Below are 15,292 nucleotides of genomic sequence, written 5' to 3'. Positions count from 1 at the left end.
GAGATGTATTAAAAATTCGTCCATTTGATGCCAATCGTCACGATGAAACATTTAATTTATACGTCGTCACAATAATGTGGAGAGAGGAGCATAGCTTCGTTCACGTGTCGCCACACACGGGAAATTGCCGAGATATATATATTTTAAATCGCGGCATGGTCAGTCATACACCGCCTGAAATAACAGACGGGAAAATGCCGAGATATATTAAAAATTAGTCGCCACACATGGGAAATTGCCGAGATATATTTTCACTTTGCACAAAAATAACATCAAGTAATCGAATCAATAGGAATGTCCTGTGCCTATAACATCGACGTTATAGGCACAGCTGCATCTAGGCATTGTGTAACATCGACGCGGCTTTTGTTTTAATTAAAACTTTTTGTACTTGTTGTTCGTGGAAATTGCCCAAGACCAGTTATAAAGCCACTCGAGGTAAGAGCTAGGGGAAGGTTAGATAAAGATAAAGCAAAACAAAATCTAAGAAAGGGAAAAAATAGAAAGAAAACATCCACGATACAGGAAGTAGCAGAATTCAGGTGAAATGTGATTAAACCTCAAAGATGTAGGAAGTAAGAATTGACATTCCTCTTAAAGCTGAGCAGATCGTAGGATAATGAGAAGCACGTTACAGGTAGTGAATTCCAGAGCGAGACAGCATGAGGGATAAAAGGACATAGCCTTTCGTTCTCCACTTTGGATCAGCTACGGGTGAGCAGAGATGGCAAACCTAGTCTTGTGTCCAAGCATTCGTACGGGAGGAACGAAGTTGCAAAGTTTGCACATTTTGAACATTTTTATTTGAACATTTTGAACATTTTTGTTTGAACATTTGCCATGAAAATATCTGTCGAACAAACCAAGAGTGGCAACTGACCTACGGTGAGAGAGCGGTTGAAGAGTTGAAACCATCTCTGCACCAACCATGTTGCCTATGAGTTTCTGGAGCCTATCAAGTAAATGTAAGTGGCAGGCTGGTGCTCCAGCCCCAAATGTGGAAACAGTACTCCATGAGGAGATGTATAGTTGCCTTATACAGGTACAAAACAGCCTCAGGAGGTAAATACCTCTGCGCTCGATAGACAACCAACTCGCTTGGAAGCACTATTAGCAATACCAAAAATGTATTTATCTCAATGGATGTTAAAGAAGATGTACAAACCAAGAAGCCAAAGCTCAGATGATTCTGTTAAGGTTGAAAACCCCATGTGCACAGAAGGGAATGACCTGCTTCTAGAGTGAAACATGGAGGAACAATCCAGTCCACAGGTATGGATGTAGGGGTGATACTGAAATTTAAACCTTTTCTTCAGACAAACATTTCAGCACCAGATAGACATGTTTAGTGTGTCTATTGTTCTGTCAATATGGCTGCTCATGTGTCGTGTGTACCATGTCTTGCATCTGTGGTGTTGGGTTTGCATCATTCCTAAGGTGTGAAATGCATGGAAGTCGAGGGTTCTGTGCATAGTTTGTCCAGTTTCCTGCCGTGTTTGAGTTACAGACTTGTGAGTCGCCATCACTCAGTCTGCTGCTTATCTGAGGAGGAGGCTGAACAGAGCGCCATCTATGATTCCACAAAGCCTCTCCTATAATACTTCTTCAGCTTCACTGAAGTGTCGAAGCCTGTGATGTCTGGACTTGATTCTGAGTCTGAGAAAGCAGAAATCCGTGGGTTGCATAATTCTGCTTGCATCGCAGCTTTTGCAGGAGGTCAACAACTCAATAAGGGTGGCAGCAGGTTTTCTTGGAGGCAGATGTGGTTGAATCGCAGATGCAGGTACTCCATGGTGTGTCACTTGTGTGACTTCACAAACGACCATCATAGCTTTAAGATTTTTCACTCTATCCACATCCGTTATACTTGATGTAAGATTGTTGGCAAAGTACAGGAGATTTTTCTTGATGAAAACCTGCTTGAATCAGCCATGAATCTGAAACTGGGTAGATTCACATTTCAGCAGGACAATGATCTGAAGCACAAAGCCAAAGCCACACTGGAGTGGCTGAATAAGAAGAAAATTCATGTTCCTGAGTGGCCCAGTCAAAGTCCTGACTTGAACCCAATTGAACATTTATGGCGAGATTTGAAGATTGCAGTTCATCGACGATCCCCATCAAAGTTGGCAGAACTAGAGCAATTTTCATGTGAAGAATGGGCAATGATTTCACCATCTCACTGTGCAAAGCTGGTACAGACATACCCAAGAAGCCTCATATAAGTCAATGCTGCAAAAGGTGCTTCTGAAGGAACTGCGCTCCAACGCGAGTCGAAAGAATTGACGCGACCAAAGACGGAATTCGTCCGAGTTGCTTTATTGAAACAAAACAGCTCAGGTATTCTGACCAGCCCTTTTATCGGGCAGCAATATATATACACATTTATGTCGGGAAGTTTGCCCGGCAAAAGCTATACCGGGCATGCCCGGGTGTCAAGGGCGAGCCTTGGAAAGGCGAGTCTGGACCTGCCCGGGCGTGTTTGGCTGCGGCCTGGCAAGTCGAGGCTGGGTGTGCCCGGGCGCTCTGGACGAGCACTGGAAAGGCGATAGCGGGCATGCCCGCACGCTCTGGGCGAGCCCTGGAAAGGCGATAGCGGGCATGCCCGGACGCTCTGGGCGAGCCCTGAAAAGGCGATAGCGGGCATGCCCGCACGCTCTGGGCGAGCCCTGGAAAGGCGATAGCGGGCATGCCCGGACGCTCTGGGCGAGCCCTGGAAAGGCGATAGCGGGCATGCCCGCACGCTCTGGGCGAGCCCTGGAAAGGCGATAGCGGGCATGCCCGGACGCTCTGGGCGAGCCCTGAAAAGGCGATAGCGGGCATGCCCGGACGCTCTGGGCGAGCCCTGGAAAGGCGAGACCGGGCGTGCCCGGGAGGTTCGGGCGTGCCCGGGAACAGTGAGTCCGGGCATGCCCGGGAGAGGCGCGTCTGGCCATGTTCTGGCTGGTGCAAGGCGATTGTGTGCATCCAGCGGTAACCGCTACACACGCCCCTCTAGAATCGACCTGCACCGGCAGGGTCAATTTAAGGGGGGTCCGGATGACCCGGCCGAAGCGACCCCTGGAGGGTCGTGGGGAGGGGTCCGACGTGGTGGTGGGTGGTCGAGCGGGGGGAACTGTGGATGGGGGGCGGCCTCGCCGCGGAGGAAGGGCCAACCGTGGTGGTCGGTCGACGTCCATGTGCGCCGGTTTGAGGCGGTCCACAGAAATCCGGTCCGGCCGGCCGCCGAAGTCGACGATGAAAGACTTGTCGCCCCGTCGCAGGACCCGGAAGGGCCCGTCGTACGGCGGCCGGAGTGGCCCCCGGTGGGCGTCATGACGCACAAAGACGTACTCCGCTGTGCGAAGCGCCGGGGGGACGTAGGACTGGGGGCCACCGTGGCGGGACGTCGGCACGGGGGCAAATCTTCGGGCGGCCTCCTGGAGGTCCGAGCGCTGGCGAGTGGCGGACCAGGGACTGGTAGCGTCGGGCACGAATTCGCCCGGGACGCGGAGCGGCTGGCCGTAGACGAGCTCGGCGGCGGACGCCTGGAGGTCTTCCTTGGGGGCCGTGCGAAGGCCCAAAAGGACCCACGGCAGCCGGTCGGCCCAACCGTCGTCCTGAAGGCCGGCCATGAGTGCGGCCTTCATGGAGCGGTGAAACCGCTCACACAACCCGTTGGCTTGGGGGTGGTAGGCCGTGGTGCGGTGCAGCGTGACCCCCAACGAACGGGCGACCGCGCCCCAAAGCTTAGACGTGAACTGTGGGCCGCGGTCGGACGAGATGTCCGCTGGTGCGCCGAAGCGCGCGACCCAGGTGGCGATGAACGCCTGTGCCACGTCGGCGGTGGTGGTGGAGGCGAGGGGCACGGCCTCCGGCCACCTGGTGGTCCTGTCCACCATGGTGAGCAGGTGGGTGAACCCCCGCGAGGGGGGCAGGGGACCCACCAGGTCCACGTGGACGTGGTCGAAACGCCGTTCAGGCACGGCGAAAGGTGCCAGCGGGGCCTGGGTGTGGCGGTGGACCTTGACCCGCTGGCAGGCCGTGCAGGCGTTGGCCCAGTCGCGGATGTTTCGTCGAAGGCCATGCCAGACGAAACGCACCGACACCAGCTTCTGAGAAGCTTTCCGGCCCGGGTGAGAAAGGCCGTGGATGGAGGCGAAGATGCGGCGCTGCCAGGAAACGGGCACGATGGGGCGAGGCTGGCCCTGGGAGACGTCGCAGAGCAGGATGGTGCCCGCGAAGGGAATGTCGGCCAGGCGGAGGCCCGTGTCCGCCGCACGGAGTGCCTGCACCGAGGCGTCGGTGGTCTGGTCGGCCGTCATGAGCGCGAAGTCCACACCGAGGTGGACCGCGTTCGCGCTGGCCCGAGAAAGACAGTCGGCCACGGCGTTGTCTTTGCCGGCGACGTGCCGGATGTCCGTGGTGAACTCCGACACGGCGGAGAGGTGGCGCTGCTGGCGGGCTGACCTCGGCTCCGTGACCTTAGCCATTGCGTAGACCAACGGATTGTGGTCGATGAAAGCCGTGAACGGGCGGCCCTCCAGGAGGTGTCGGAAATGGCGAACAGCCAGGAATAGCCCGAGCAGCTCGCGGTCGAACGTGCTGTAGTTTAACTCGTTCGGCCGGAGTTGCCGGCTGAAAAAAGTGAGTGGCTGCCAAACCCCGTCCACCCATTGCTCATGGACGGCGCCCACCGCGTAGTTGGAGGCGTCCGTAGTGAGGGCGATGGGCGCGTTGAGCACCGGGTGAGCCAGCAGCGTTGCGTCGGCGAGGGCCCGTTTGGCGCTGGCGAAGGCCGCGTCCATGGCCACGGACCAAACAATGTCATGCTTGGCCGGCTTGCCCCGGAGGGCCTCGTAAAGGGGCCGCATGAGCTGAGCAGCGCGGGGCACGAATCGGTGATAAAAATTCACCATGCCGAGGAACTCTTGGAGGGCCTTGATGGAACGGGGACGCGGGAACGTGGTGATGGCCTCGACCTTGGTCGGCAGCAGCACGGCCCCGGTCTTGGTGATGCGGTGGCCCAAAAAGTCAACGGTCGTCGCGCCGAAGTGGCATTTGACCGGGTTTACAATTAAGCCGTGCTCGCTGAGGCGACCGAACAGTGTTCGGAGGTGGAGGAGGTGCTCGGCACGGGACGTGCTGGCGACGAGGATATCGTCCAGATAGACGAAAAGAAACGGCAGGTCGTGCAGCACGCCGTCCATCAAGCGCTGGAACGCCTGGGCCGCGTTTTTGAGGCCAAACGGCATCCGCAAAAATTCGAACAGGCCGAACGGCGTGATGACGGCCGTCTTCGGGACGTCGGCCGCCCGGACAGGTACCTGGTGGTAGCCCCGTATCAGGTCAATTTTCGAAAAGATGACCCGTCCCGCCAAACGGGCGGAAAAGTCCTGAATATGCGGGATCGGGTACCTGTCGGGGGTGGTAGCGTCTTTGAGACGGCAGTAGTCGCCACATGGGCGCCATCCACCCCCCGGCTTTGGCACGATGTGCAGTGGCGAGGCCCACGCGCTATCGGAGCGCCGCGCGATGCCGAGGTGCTCCAACGCGTCAAACTCGGCCTTCGCCACGGCGAGCTTGGCCGGGTCGAGGCGGCGGGCCCTGGCGTAGACCGACGGGCCCGTAGTGGGTATGTGGTGCTCGATCCCGTGCCGCACCGTGACGGCCGAAAACGTCGGCCGCGTGAGGGCCGGGAATTCCGCGAGCAGGCGAGCGAACTCGTTCGCTGCCGGGAGGGCGTACGCCAGTTTGGTCGGCGCGGAGCTGCTCATCGTGCACGCCAGGGAGCTGAAGGTCTCGGCGTTGACAAGGCGACGACGTTTGACGTCTACCAGCAGCCCGTGCGCGCAGAGGAAGTCGGCGCCCAGCAAAGCCATGGGGACGCAGGCGGTCACAAAAGTCCATTGAAAACGCTGGCTGCCGAAGCAGAGGGTGACGACGCATGGGCCGAAAGTGCGTATGGCCGAGCCATTAGCAGCGACCAAAGAGGGGCCGCAAACGGCGTCCCGCCTGTCCTGCTCGGAGGCGGATATGACGCTCAGTTGGGCGCCGGTGTCACACAGGAAACGCCGCCCAGACGCTTTGTCCCGAATAAACAGCAAGTTGCCCGAGTGGCCGGCGCTCATGGCTGGGAATGAACGCCGGCCCGGCCGTTTCCCGACCTGCCGAAAGTGCACGGGGGCCGGCACGTCCGAGCCTTGTGTCCGAACCTGGCGTGGTAATAACACCACGCCCGGTCAGGTGGAGGCCCCGGCCGTCGTGTCGGAAGCGGGCGGTGCGGCGTGGCGGCTGCCAGTTGCACCGGCAGTTCGGCCTCCAACCGCGCAGGGCGCTCGGGCGTCGTGGGCGTCGCCTCGGACGGCGGCGGGCTCCATGTAACCGCGCCAATGTGCTGGCCCGCCGAGGAGATCTTATCGGCTTCCCTGGCGAGGGCGCGGGAATCCGTGATCAACGTGCCAGCCAGGGCGAGGCGTACCGGGTGAGGCAGCTGGCGAAGGAACAGCTCGCGGAACAGAAAATCCGGAGAGTGCTCACCGAGCAACGAGAGCATATAGTCCGTGCGCTCGGACGGGCACGTGCCGCCGAGCTCGGGCAGAGCGAGCAGGCGCCGTGCGCTTGCTGCCGGTGAGAGGGCGAAAGCGTCGAGGAGGAGTGTCTTCAGCGCGTCGTATTTGTCAGCAGCTGGCGGGTGCTCGAGGAGGCTCAAGGCGCGGGCCGCGGTGGCGGAACCGAGCGCCGCCACAACATGGTGGAAGCGGGTGTCGTCCGCGGTGATGCCTCGCAGGGCGAACTGAGAGTCCGCCTGAGCGAACCAAACAGCCGCGTGAGCCTCCCAGAAGGTAGGCAGTTTAAGCGTCACTGCCGTATCCATGTCGGTAGGTCACCAATGAAGGAACTGCACTCCAACGCGAGTCGAAAGAATTGACGCGACCAAAGACGGAATTCGTCCGAGTTGCTTTATTGAAACAAAACAGCTCAGGTATTCTGACCAGCCCTTTTATCGGGCAGCAATATATATACACATTTATGTCGGGAAGTTTGCCCGGCAAAAGCTATACCGGGCATGCCTGGGTGTCAAGGGCGAGCCTTGGAAAGGCGAGTCTGGATCTGCCCGGGCGTGTTTGGCTGCGGCCTGGCAAGTCGAGGCTGGGCGTGCCCGGGCGCTCTGGACGAGCACTGGAAAGGCGATAGTGGGCATGCCCGGACGCTCTGGGCGAGCCCTGGAAAGGCGATAGCGGGCATGCCCGGACGCTCTGGGCGAGCCCTGGAAAGGCGATAGCGGGCATGCCCGGACGCTCTGGGCGAGCCCTGAAAAGGCGATAGCGGGCATGCCCGGACGCTCTGGGCGAGCCCTGGAAAGGCGAGACCGGGCGTGCCCGGGAGGTTCGGGCGTTCCCGGGAACAGTGAGTCCGGGCATGCCCGGGAGAGGCGCGTCTGGCCATGTTCTGGCCGGTGCAAGGCGATTGTGTGCATCCAGCGGTAACCGCTACACTTCCACCAAGTACTGACCTTAGGGGCTGAATACTTTTGCAACTAGTGAATTTTGAGTTGTACATGTTTTTTCATAGGTATTCCCGACATGTAACCTCCTTCAGCGATAACAGTGTTTATTTTGATATTTTCAGTTGTAAATAAATAGTTCATTTGGAAAATTGGTTTCTACATAATTCATAAGTCATCGAAATGTGGCATCATTGGTAGTGGTGAATACTGAATACTTTTGCAGGCCCCTGTATTAGCATCAGAAGTTCGGTGTTCAGATAAGAATGTGAAACAGGCAAAACATTAATGCTAGTGAAGGCATGATGAAGTTCAATATTTGTTCTACATTGATCCATTGCTCGTGTTATTTTCTTTTTATATCCGTGTTAATCTCAAAACTTACAAGTCCTCATGACAGAATATGCTCTTTGCAATGCTTCTGTGTGCCACTGACATCTGCTTATCTGTTCAAAGCATGCTTTGTTTTGTTGGATGTGTCTTGTTGAACATTGAATTGCAAGCTGCTGTACCCTCTTAAAAGCATGATATTTCAGCCCCAATGAGCATGAAACATATGGGTCTCTGAAGGTCCGTTTTATGATGGATAAAGGCCTTCAGCACAAAATTGCTGGAAACTGTTGTAATTTTTCTTTTGGTTTTTTTTCCAGATGATCCCAGGTTAGGAAACTTGCCAGATCAGTTTGGACGTACGCCGCTGATTTACTGCGTGCTGGCAGACCGACAAGAATGTGCTGAACTCTTGGTAAAAGCCAGAGCTGATGTGGAGAAAGCTGACAAGAACGAACGCACTGCTCTACATTTTGCGGCAAAAAAGGTGTTTTTGCACACACCACCAAGTTATACAAATCATTTTGCCACCAATGGATGCACCAAATTATGCGCACTTGCAACTATTAATGCTTTAACATGGGGATATATATATGTATGTATATATATATATATATATATATATATATATATATATATATATATATATATATATATATATATTGTTATGTTTGTGGGGGGTAGGCAATGGAATACCTTAGGCCAGATAGGATTATATAGGGTAGTGTGCTCCGACTGTCATGAAGAAGAAGAAATCTGGAACTTAAGTCAGTTCCGTGTGTCTGGTAAGGTTGTATAATTATTGTCTCCATGAGTTTGGTGGGGCTATGCTAATAAGTTAGGGTATCTTACTATAATTCACCAAATGTCCGTCGGTCTGTCTGTCTGTCCCTGCATGTAAATTGCCTCTGTGGTTTTTCCCTTGTTCTTTATGATACATATCACACCAGCCATACACTCCGCACCTAAAATATACCCCATAATAAAGTAACCGGAACAAGGACATTCAAATACCGCTGGCGCCGCCAACATAGTCATCGCAACACCAAGCAGGCAGGGCTGTAGGGCCCCACCCCGAGAGGTGATGATTGGTCAGGACTATGGACTGTTACGAAGGACTCTTTGATTGGAGCGTGTGCAGACATCATCATTCGAGACCAGGGAACAAAAAGGCTGAGGACAGCCATTTTCTTCCTCTTGGTCTGGGGTTTGACGACGCGCAGCCACATTTTCTCTCTCTCTTTGTGTCCCAAGTTAAAGCAAACAGTCACATTTTTCTTTCTCTTAGTACTGGCTGCGTGGTGGGCGGTTGCAGTTTGTGGTCCTCTTTTCTTCCTCGCTCTTGGTCCTGACATTGGCGGCCGCAGCTCGTGGACTCTGACGCCCTTGGCTCATTACTTCGTGACGGCTGTGTGCAGTGCCGAGTGAGCCGGAGAGAACGCGGTGCTGTGTGGAGCGGACGACGAGAGGGGAGCTTGGGCCTGAGTGCTGCACATCGACAGCTGGGGTGAACGAACTGCGCGCCAAGGCGTGCTTTCCTGCGCACGGACTCGGGTACCCGTTCGAGGGCCGACAGGGTTTGAGGGCCGCTCAAACCTGAGTACACACTACAAAAACACATTTCTTTTTCACTTTCGTTTTCCCCTTGTGTTGTATATGAGTCCATATGGGGGCGCCACAATTTAGGAATTTAGTTTACCATGCATTTCTTGTCCCTGGCATTATTTTCATTAAATCTGTTTATTTGTTGCATTTTAATTCCGTGTCGGCCTTGTTTGATTATCGTGGTTTGAGGATGCTCCAGTGGAAACCCATCCAGGTCAGCGCTTGCTGCCCTCCACCACATCCTCGCATGTATAACCAAAACACCAAAGTTGGACTGAACACCTCGGAGTGCAAAGCTCGATCGGCTATTCGTCCCCAGGGGTGTTAACCCCCTGGACCACGACAATATATATATATATATATATATATATATATATATATATATATATATATATATATATATATATATATATATATATATACATACATACATACATACAGTGCATTCAGAAAGTATTCAGACCCCTTCACTTTTTTCACATTTTGTTATGTTGCAGCCTTATTCTGAAATCGTTTAAATTCATTTTTTCCCTCATCAATCTACACTGAATACTCCATAATGACAAAGAGAAAACAGGATTTTAGAAAGTTTTGCAAATTTATTAAAAATAAAAAACTGAAATATCACATTGACATAAGTATTCATACCCTTTGCTATGACACTTGAAATTTAGCTCAGGTGCCTCCCATTTCTTTTGATCATCTTTGAGATGTTTCTACACCTTGATTGGAATCCACCTGTGGTAAATGCAATTGATTGGACATGATTAGGAAAGACACACACCTGTCTATATAAGGTCTCACAGCTGGCAATGCATATCAGAACAAAAACCAAGCCATGAGCTCGAAGGAACTGCCTGCAGAGCTCAGAGACAGGATTGTGTTGAGGCACAGATCTGGGGAAGCCGACAAAAAAAATCTCTGCGGCATTGAAGGTTCCCAAGAGCACAGTGGCCTCCATAATTCTTAAATGGAAGAAGTTTGGAACAACCAGGACTCTTCCTAGAGCTGGCCGCCCGGCCAAACTGAGCAATTGGGGGAGAAGGGCCTTGGTAAGAGAGGTGACCAAGAACCCGACGGTCACTCTGGCTTAGCTCCAGAGATCCTGTGTGCAGATGTGAGAAATTTCCAGAAGGACAACCATCATTGCAACACTCCACCAATCTGGGCTTTATGGCAGAGTGGCCAGATGGAAGCCTCTCCTCAATGAAAGACACATGAAAGCCCGCTTGGAGTTTGCAAAAAAGCACCTAAAGTACTCTCAGACTGTGAGAAACAAGATTCTGTGGTCTGATGAAACCAAGATTGAACTGTTTGGCTTCCGTCTGGATCTCCTGATTTCATGATGCCATGCACACATTCAAGGCACCCAGTGTCAGAGGTGGCACAGCAACCCCAAAACATCACTGAACTTCCTCCATGTGGTGACTGTAGGGAAGGTGTTCTTTTCTTTGAAGGCTTCATTTTGTTTTCTGTAAACATAGAGATGATGTGCTTTACTAAAAAGCTCTATTTTTGTCTCATCTGTCACAGGACATTCTTCCAGAAGGATTTAGGCTTGTTCAGGTGTGTTTTTGCAAACTCCAGTCAGGCTTTCTCAGCAGTGGGGTCCTCCTCGGTCTCCTACCATAGAACCCCCTTTCATTCAGATGGTGATGGATGGTGCAAGTTGAAACTGTCGTACCTTGTGTCTGAAGGTCAGCTTGAATCTGTTTGGCAGTTGATTGAGGTGCTTTTTCCACGATTCAAACAATCTTTTGCTGCAATCTTCGATCAAGTTTTCTCTTGTGGCCATGTCCTTGGAGGTTGGCTACAGCGCCATGGGCCTTAAACTTCCTGATAACATTGCGTACGTGGACACAGGAACATCAAGGTCTCTGGAGATGGACTTGTAGCCTTGAGATTGTCTGTGCTTGGCTACAATATTGTGTCTGACCTCATCAGACAATTCTCTGGTTTTCTTTCTGTTCTCCATGCTCATTGCGGTACACACAGTGACACAAAACAGCAGAACGAATCCTTTTCTCTATTCAAATTGGTTGAATGAGTGATTTTTATATTGCAGGCACCTGCACTGCAACCCACCACAGGTGAGTTCAAGGCCAAAGTAAAGGAGAATCACCTGCTTGAAATCTAATTATTTCTGACAATTTCTAAAAGGTGCCAATAATATTGTCCGGACCATTGTAGGATTTCTGTGTGGAATAAGCTAAGATTTAGTAATTTTTTCAGCTTTTTTGTTTTGTTCCACTGCAAACCAAAGAAATAAATATGTGGATACCAAAATATTTTTGAATTTCAACAATTTTGTCGAAGAAATGGTGCATTATTTGAAAAAAGTGCAATGGTGCCAATATTTTTGGCCATGACTGCATATATATGTTTATAGAAAAGAAAAAAGACCTTGTTATCTATAGAAAAGACCCTGTTATATATGTACATATATATATATATATATATATATATATATATATATATATATATATATATACATACAGTATATATATATATATATATATTATATATATATATATATTAGGGTGCATCCCGTGCCACCCGAGCTTACCTATATATATATTGTTACGGACCGTGGATAAGATGTTGGTTTGCCGAGCGGATGGCACCGCGGCCCTAACAGTTACCCCGACTAACCCGATTCCTGAACGTTGGCCAAAATCGCGCCACAGATATTCAATATGGAAACCTCTAAAGCGACCGAATGTAAAGAGGAAGAAGAAGAAGAAGACGTACAGAAGAGTAACAGGATTTATTATCTACACACACTAAGCAAAAGGAGCAGTCAAGGTTATATACAGGGAAAATGGAAAAAGCAGGTGACACAGTGCAAATATTAACTTATACAAGCTTACTTATACCCAGGGACAAGACAAAAGACAGACTACGAACACACTTACACGGGGGATGATGATAGGAATGGCAGGAGGTGGATAGCTGGCGGGGGAGGAAGGGTCAGGTCCCTGCAAACGGCAGGGCTGGAGGTGACAGCTCCGACTCCTCGCGTTCTTGGCGGGAAAAACCTCGGTGGCGTCAACGCAACTCTTGGTGTCCCTTTTTGTGCTCCTCCTCAACTCAACCCTCACAAGGCTTGCTGTCTTTCTTGGCTTCACTCTGCCTCACTCCGCCTCACTTCTCTTTACTTCTCCCACTCTCTTTTGCAACCAACTCTCTTTCCGCCACCAACCACCAACCAACGTTCTGACGTGCCTCTCTTTGCACGTCTCTCGCTTGGTCCAACCACTCACTCGGCTCTTGCGCGCGCGCTTTTAAAGCGCCTCAGGCGATCAAGCCGCTGGCCTTCAGGACACGCCCCTCGGTGAGCTCGCTTCGGCCCTGATTGGTGGGCATAGGCCCTCTGACTCCACCCTTGATGACGATGGGCGGGCACGCCCTTCTTCCCCGAGCTGAGCACATGCTTAATGGCGGCAATTGTAGTTGGCAATGCGAATGGCAATTGACGAAAAGGGAATGTGAACGGAATCTACTCTTATTTCACCTGGTGCAATGGAGTGTCATCTTAATGGAAGACAAGGCCTTACCCTAATACACATAATAAGGAAATAAACAACTGAACAGGGATATTATGGTGTCCTTCATGTATGCTTTATGGAACTAACTACGGGAACGCCCTTTGACCTTTATACAACACTGGAGTAAGGAGGGCGATATTTTAACAACAATTTACACTACAACAACAACAACAAAAAAAAAACATTCTCATATCCACAACACTGCACCCTCCTTCTCTTAGGCACGTCCCGGGCCTATAACTTTAACTTTTAGTTTGGCACGTAGGTGTAGTTCCCTCTACATTTAACCTGACCCTGAGTGCGACAGTTTTAAAACATAAATAAATATGTCCCGCTGCTCCATTGCACCCTACCTAACAGACTCACGCCCACAGCTAACCGAATTGCAGAATTGTCTTCAAACTATTGTTACGTGGTCCCCTCGGTGACTACCTGGTCTCGGTGACCCCCGGACCGTGAGAGGACCTTCGCCAGCAAGTAGGATGATATATATGAGCTTTCGTAACGCAACCAATATGAATTCCGGTCAAGAAGAAACCCCACACCAAGGATCCGGAATAATCAATAATATATTCCCTGAGCAATCAACAACCATCAACAATGCACAATCAATATTACAAAGATGCAAACTCATCTACACTAACTCTAAGATGGCCATCTTATATATTCCTCACGTGAGCCCCACTCCTGACTCCCTCCGTGGTCAATGTCTCTCACAATGTCTCTCGTCTCCGCACACGGGCGGTTGAACGAACCCCGGGCGGACGTGCTCCAAACGTGCCGTCTCGTACCGGGGACAGCTGCTGCAGCGCCCCTCCTTGCCAAGCAACGGGGCAAAATCCAGCGCGGCTTCCAACGCGCGCGAGGCCCCAAAGTGCGACCCGTACGCGTCCTTGTAGACGGGGCAAAACCAAGCGCGGGTTGCAACGCGTGCGAGGCTCGACGTGCGACCCGTACGCGTCCTTGTAGACGGGGCAAACCAAGCGCGGTTTGCAACGCGTGCGAGGCTCAACGTGCGACCCGTACGCGTCCTTGTAGACGGGGCAAAACCAAGCGCGGTTTGCAACGCGCGCGTGGCCCAACGTGCGACCGCTTGGTTCCGTGCACGAACTCACGGGGACTTGACGTGTCAAAAGGTAGTTACGCGTCCAGGTAACTCCTCTCGCCAAACGGGTTTCGGAACGCCTCTGTTTTCCACGCAGCGCGAGGTCGATTCCACCTTGTGTCGTCGCGGGGCGAGGAAGATCAAGAAGAATACTCGTCCTTTTTTCCTCGTGTCGTTTTCTCTTCCGTTTCCGGTCCCTTCCGTTTCCGGCCACTGGTTCAGAAGGGCTCCTGACCCTCCAATCACAACAACCCTTAATATACTACACACGGATAAGCAAAGATCTGAATATTAATTCACATAGATATGTAACACTATACATTGACGGTGGGGAGCATTATTTACAGTGACGTTACTTTATTTACAAAACTAACCCAGGACCTGTGATTGTTCTTTCTGGGGGGGAGACAGTCTTCTCTGCATCGACGCACCATGAAAGCACCCAAAATGCACCAATACACCCTCAAGCACCAATCGATGCTCAGTCATCACTGTTCATCAATAAAAATAAAAACAACAACCTCTAACCCTGGTGGTGGTCTCTTGCTCTTCGGCTCCCTCTGCTGGCTATTTGCTTTCTTCCAGATGTTGTCATTTTCTTTGCTGGCGGCCTATTTGCAATAAAACTTGCACCCAATGTGTCCATTTTTATTTTATTTATGGCCCACAGGGCCGACTAGTGTGGTTCACCTGTGGGGCATCGGTGCCCTGTGGCCAAGGTCCGCCAGCAAGATCTCGGGCCTTCATGGCCGGTGCCAGCAGAGGGGCCATGCCCCAACCCACGGGGTCCATAAGTGGTGCTCAGCCACAGACATGTGGTCCATAATGTGGTGCATCGATGCAGACAGCTGTGGTTGCGAGAGGTTCGGGCGCACAATGGCCGACTCACGCACGCTCCCCTCGGCGCCCAGTGGCGCACAGGTCCTCATGTGGGAGACAAAAGGGGGAAAAGACAGATGAGCGAGGGGCAAGGTCACAAGGGTACACATCAATAAGGCAATGCAAGGCGAAGTGCGTACGGAGAGCGAAGTGAGAAAGCTCGTGCCTACCGTACGTCACCCCCCCTGTTACCTACTCTACCCTTGCCCTTACCCCATATTTACAAAATACACATTTACAAATCCGTCGCTACCGTCACATCTTCCCCCTATTTCCCCTATACCAAATTCGTCACCACAATCCCTCTAACCAAAATTTGCCATCACCCAATTCATCATC

At 51.9% G+C, this 15,292-nt stretch overlaps 1 protein-coding gene across 1 annotated transcript in view; it reads left to right on the top strand.

Annotated features, from left to right (window-relative positions):
- The window catches only part of INVS (inversin), a 481,353-nt gene that overhangs the window by 181,521 nt on the left and 284,540 nt on the right, over positions 1-15,292 (top strand). Inside the window, exon 4 of the mRNA XM_078782093.1 lies at positions 8,137-8,303. Coding sequence (XP_078638219.1) covers positions 8,137-8,303 — 167 coding nt within the window. The remainder of the gene's footprint in view (positions 1-8,136; positions 8,304-15,292) is intronic.

The sequence above is a fragment of the Myxine glutinosa genome, chromosome 7 (genome assembly GCF_964187855.1).
Source record: "Myxine glutinosa chromosome 7, kmMyxGlut1.1, whole genome shotgun sequence".
In the NCBI taxonomy this organism is placed as follows: Eukaryota; Metazoa; Chordata; class Myxini; order Myxiniformes; family Myxinidae; genus Myxine; species Myxine glutinosa.
The sequence above is the reverse complement of the archived record's forward strand: the minus strand, read 5'-3'. Positions and strand labels throughout refer to the sequence as shown.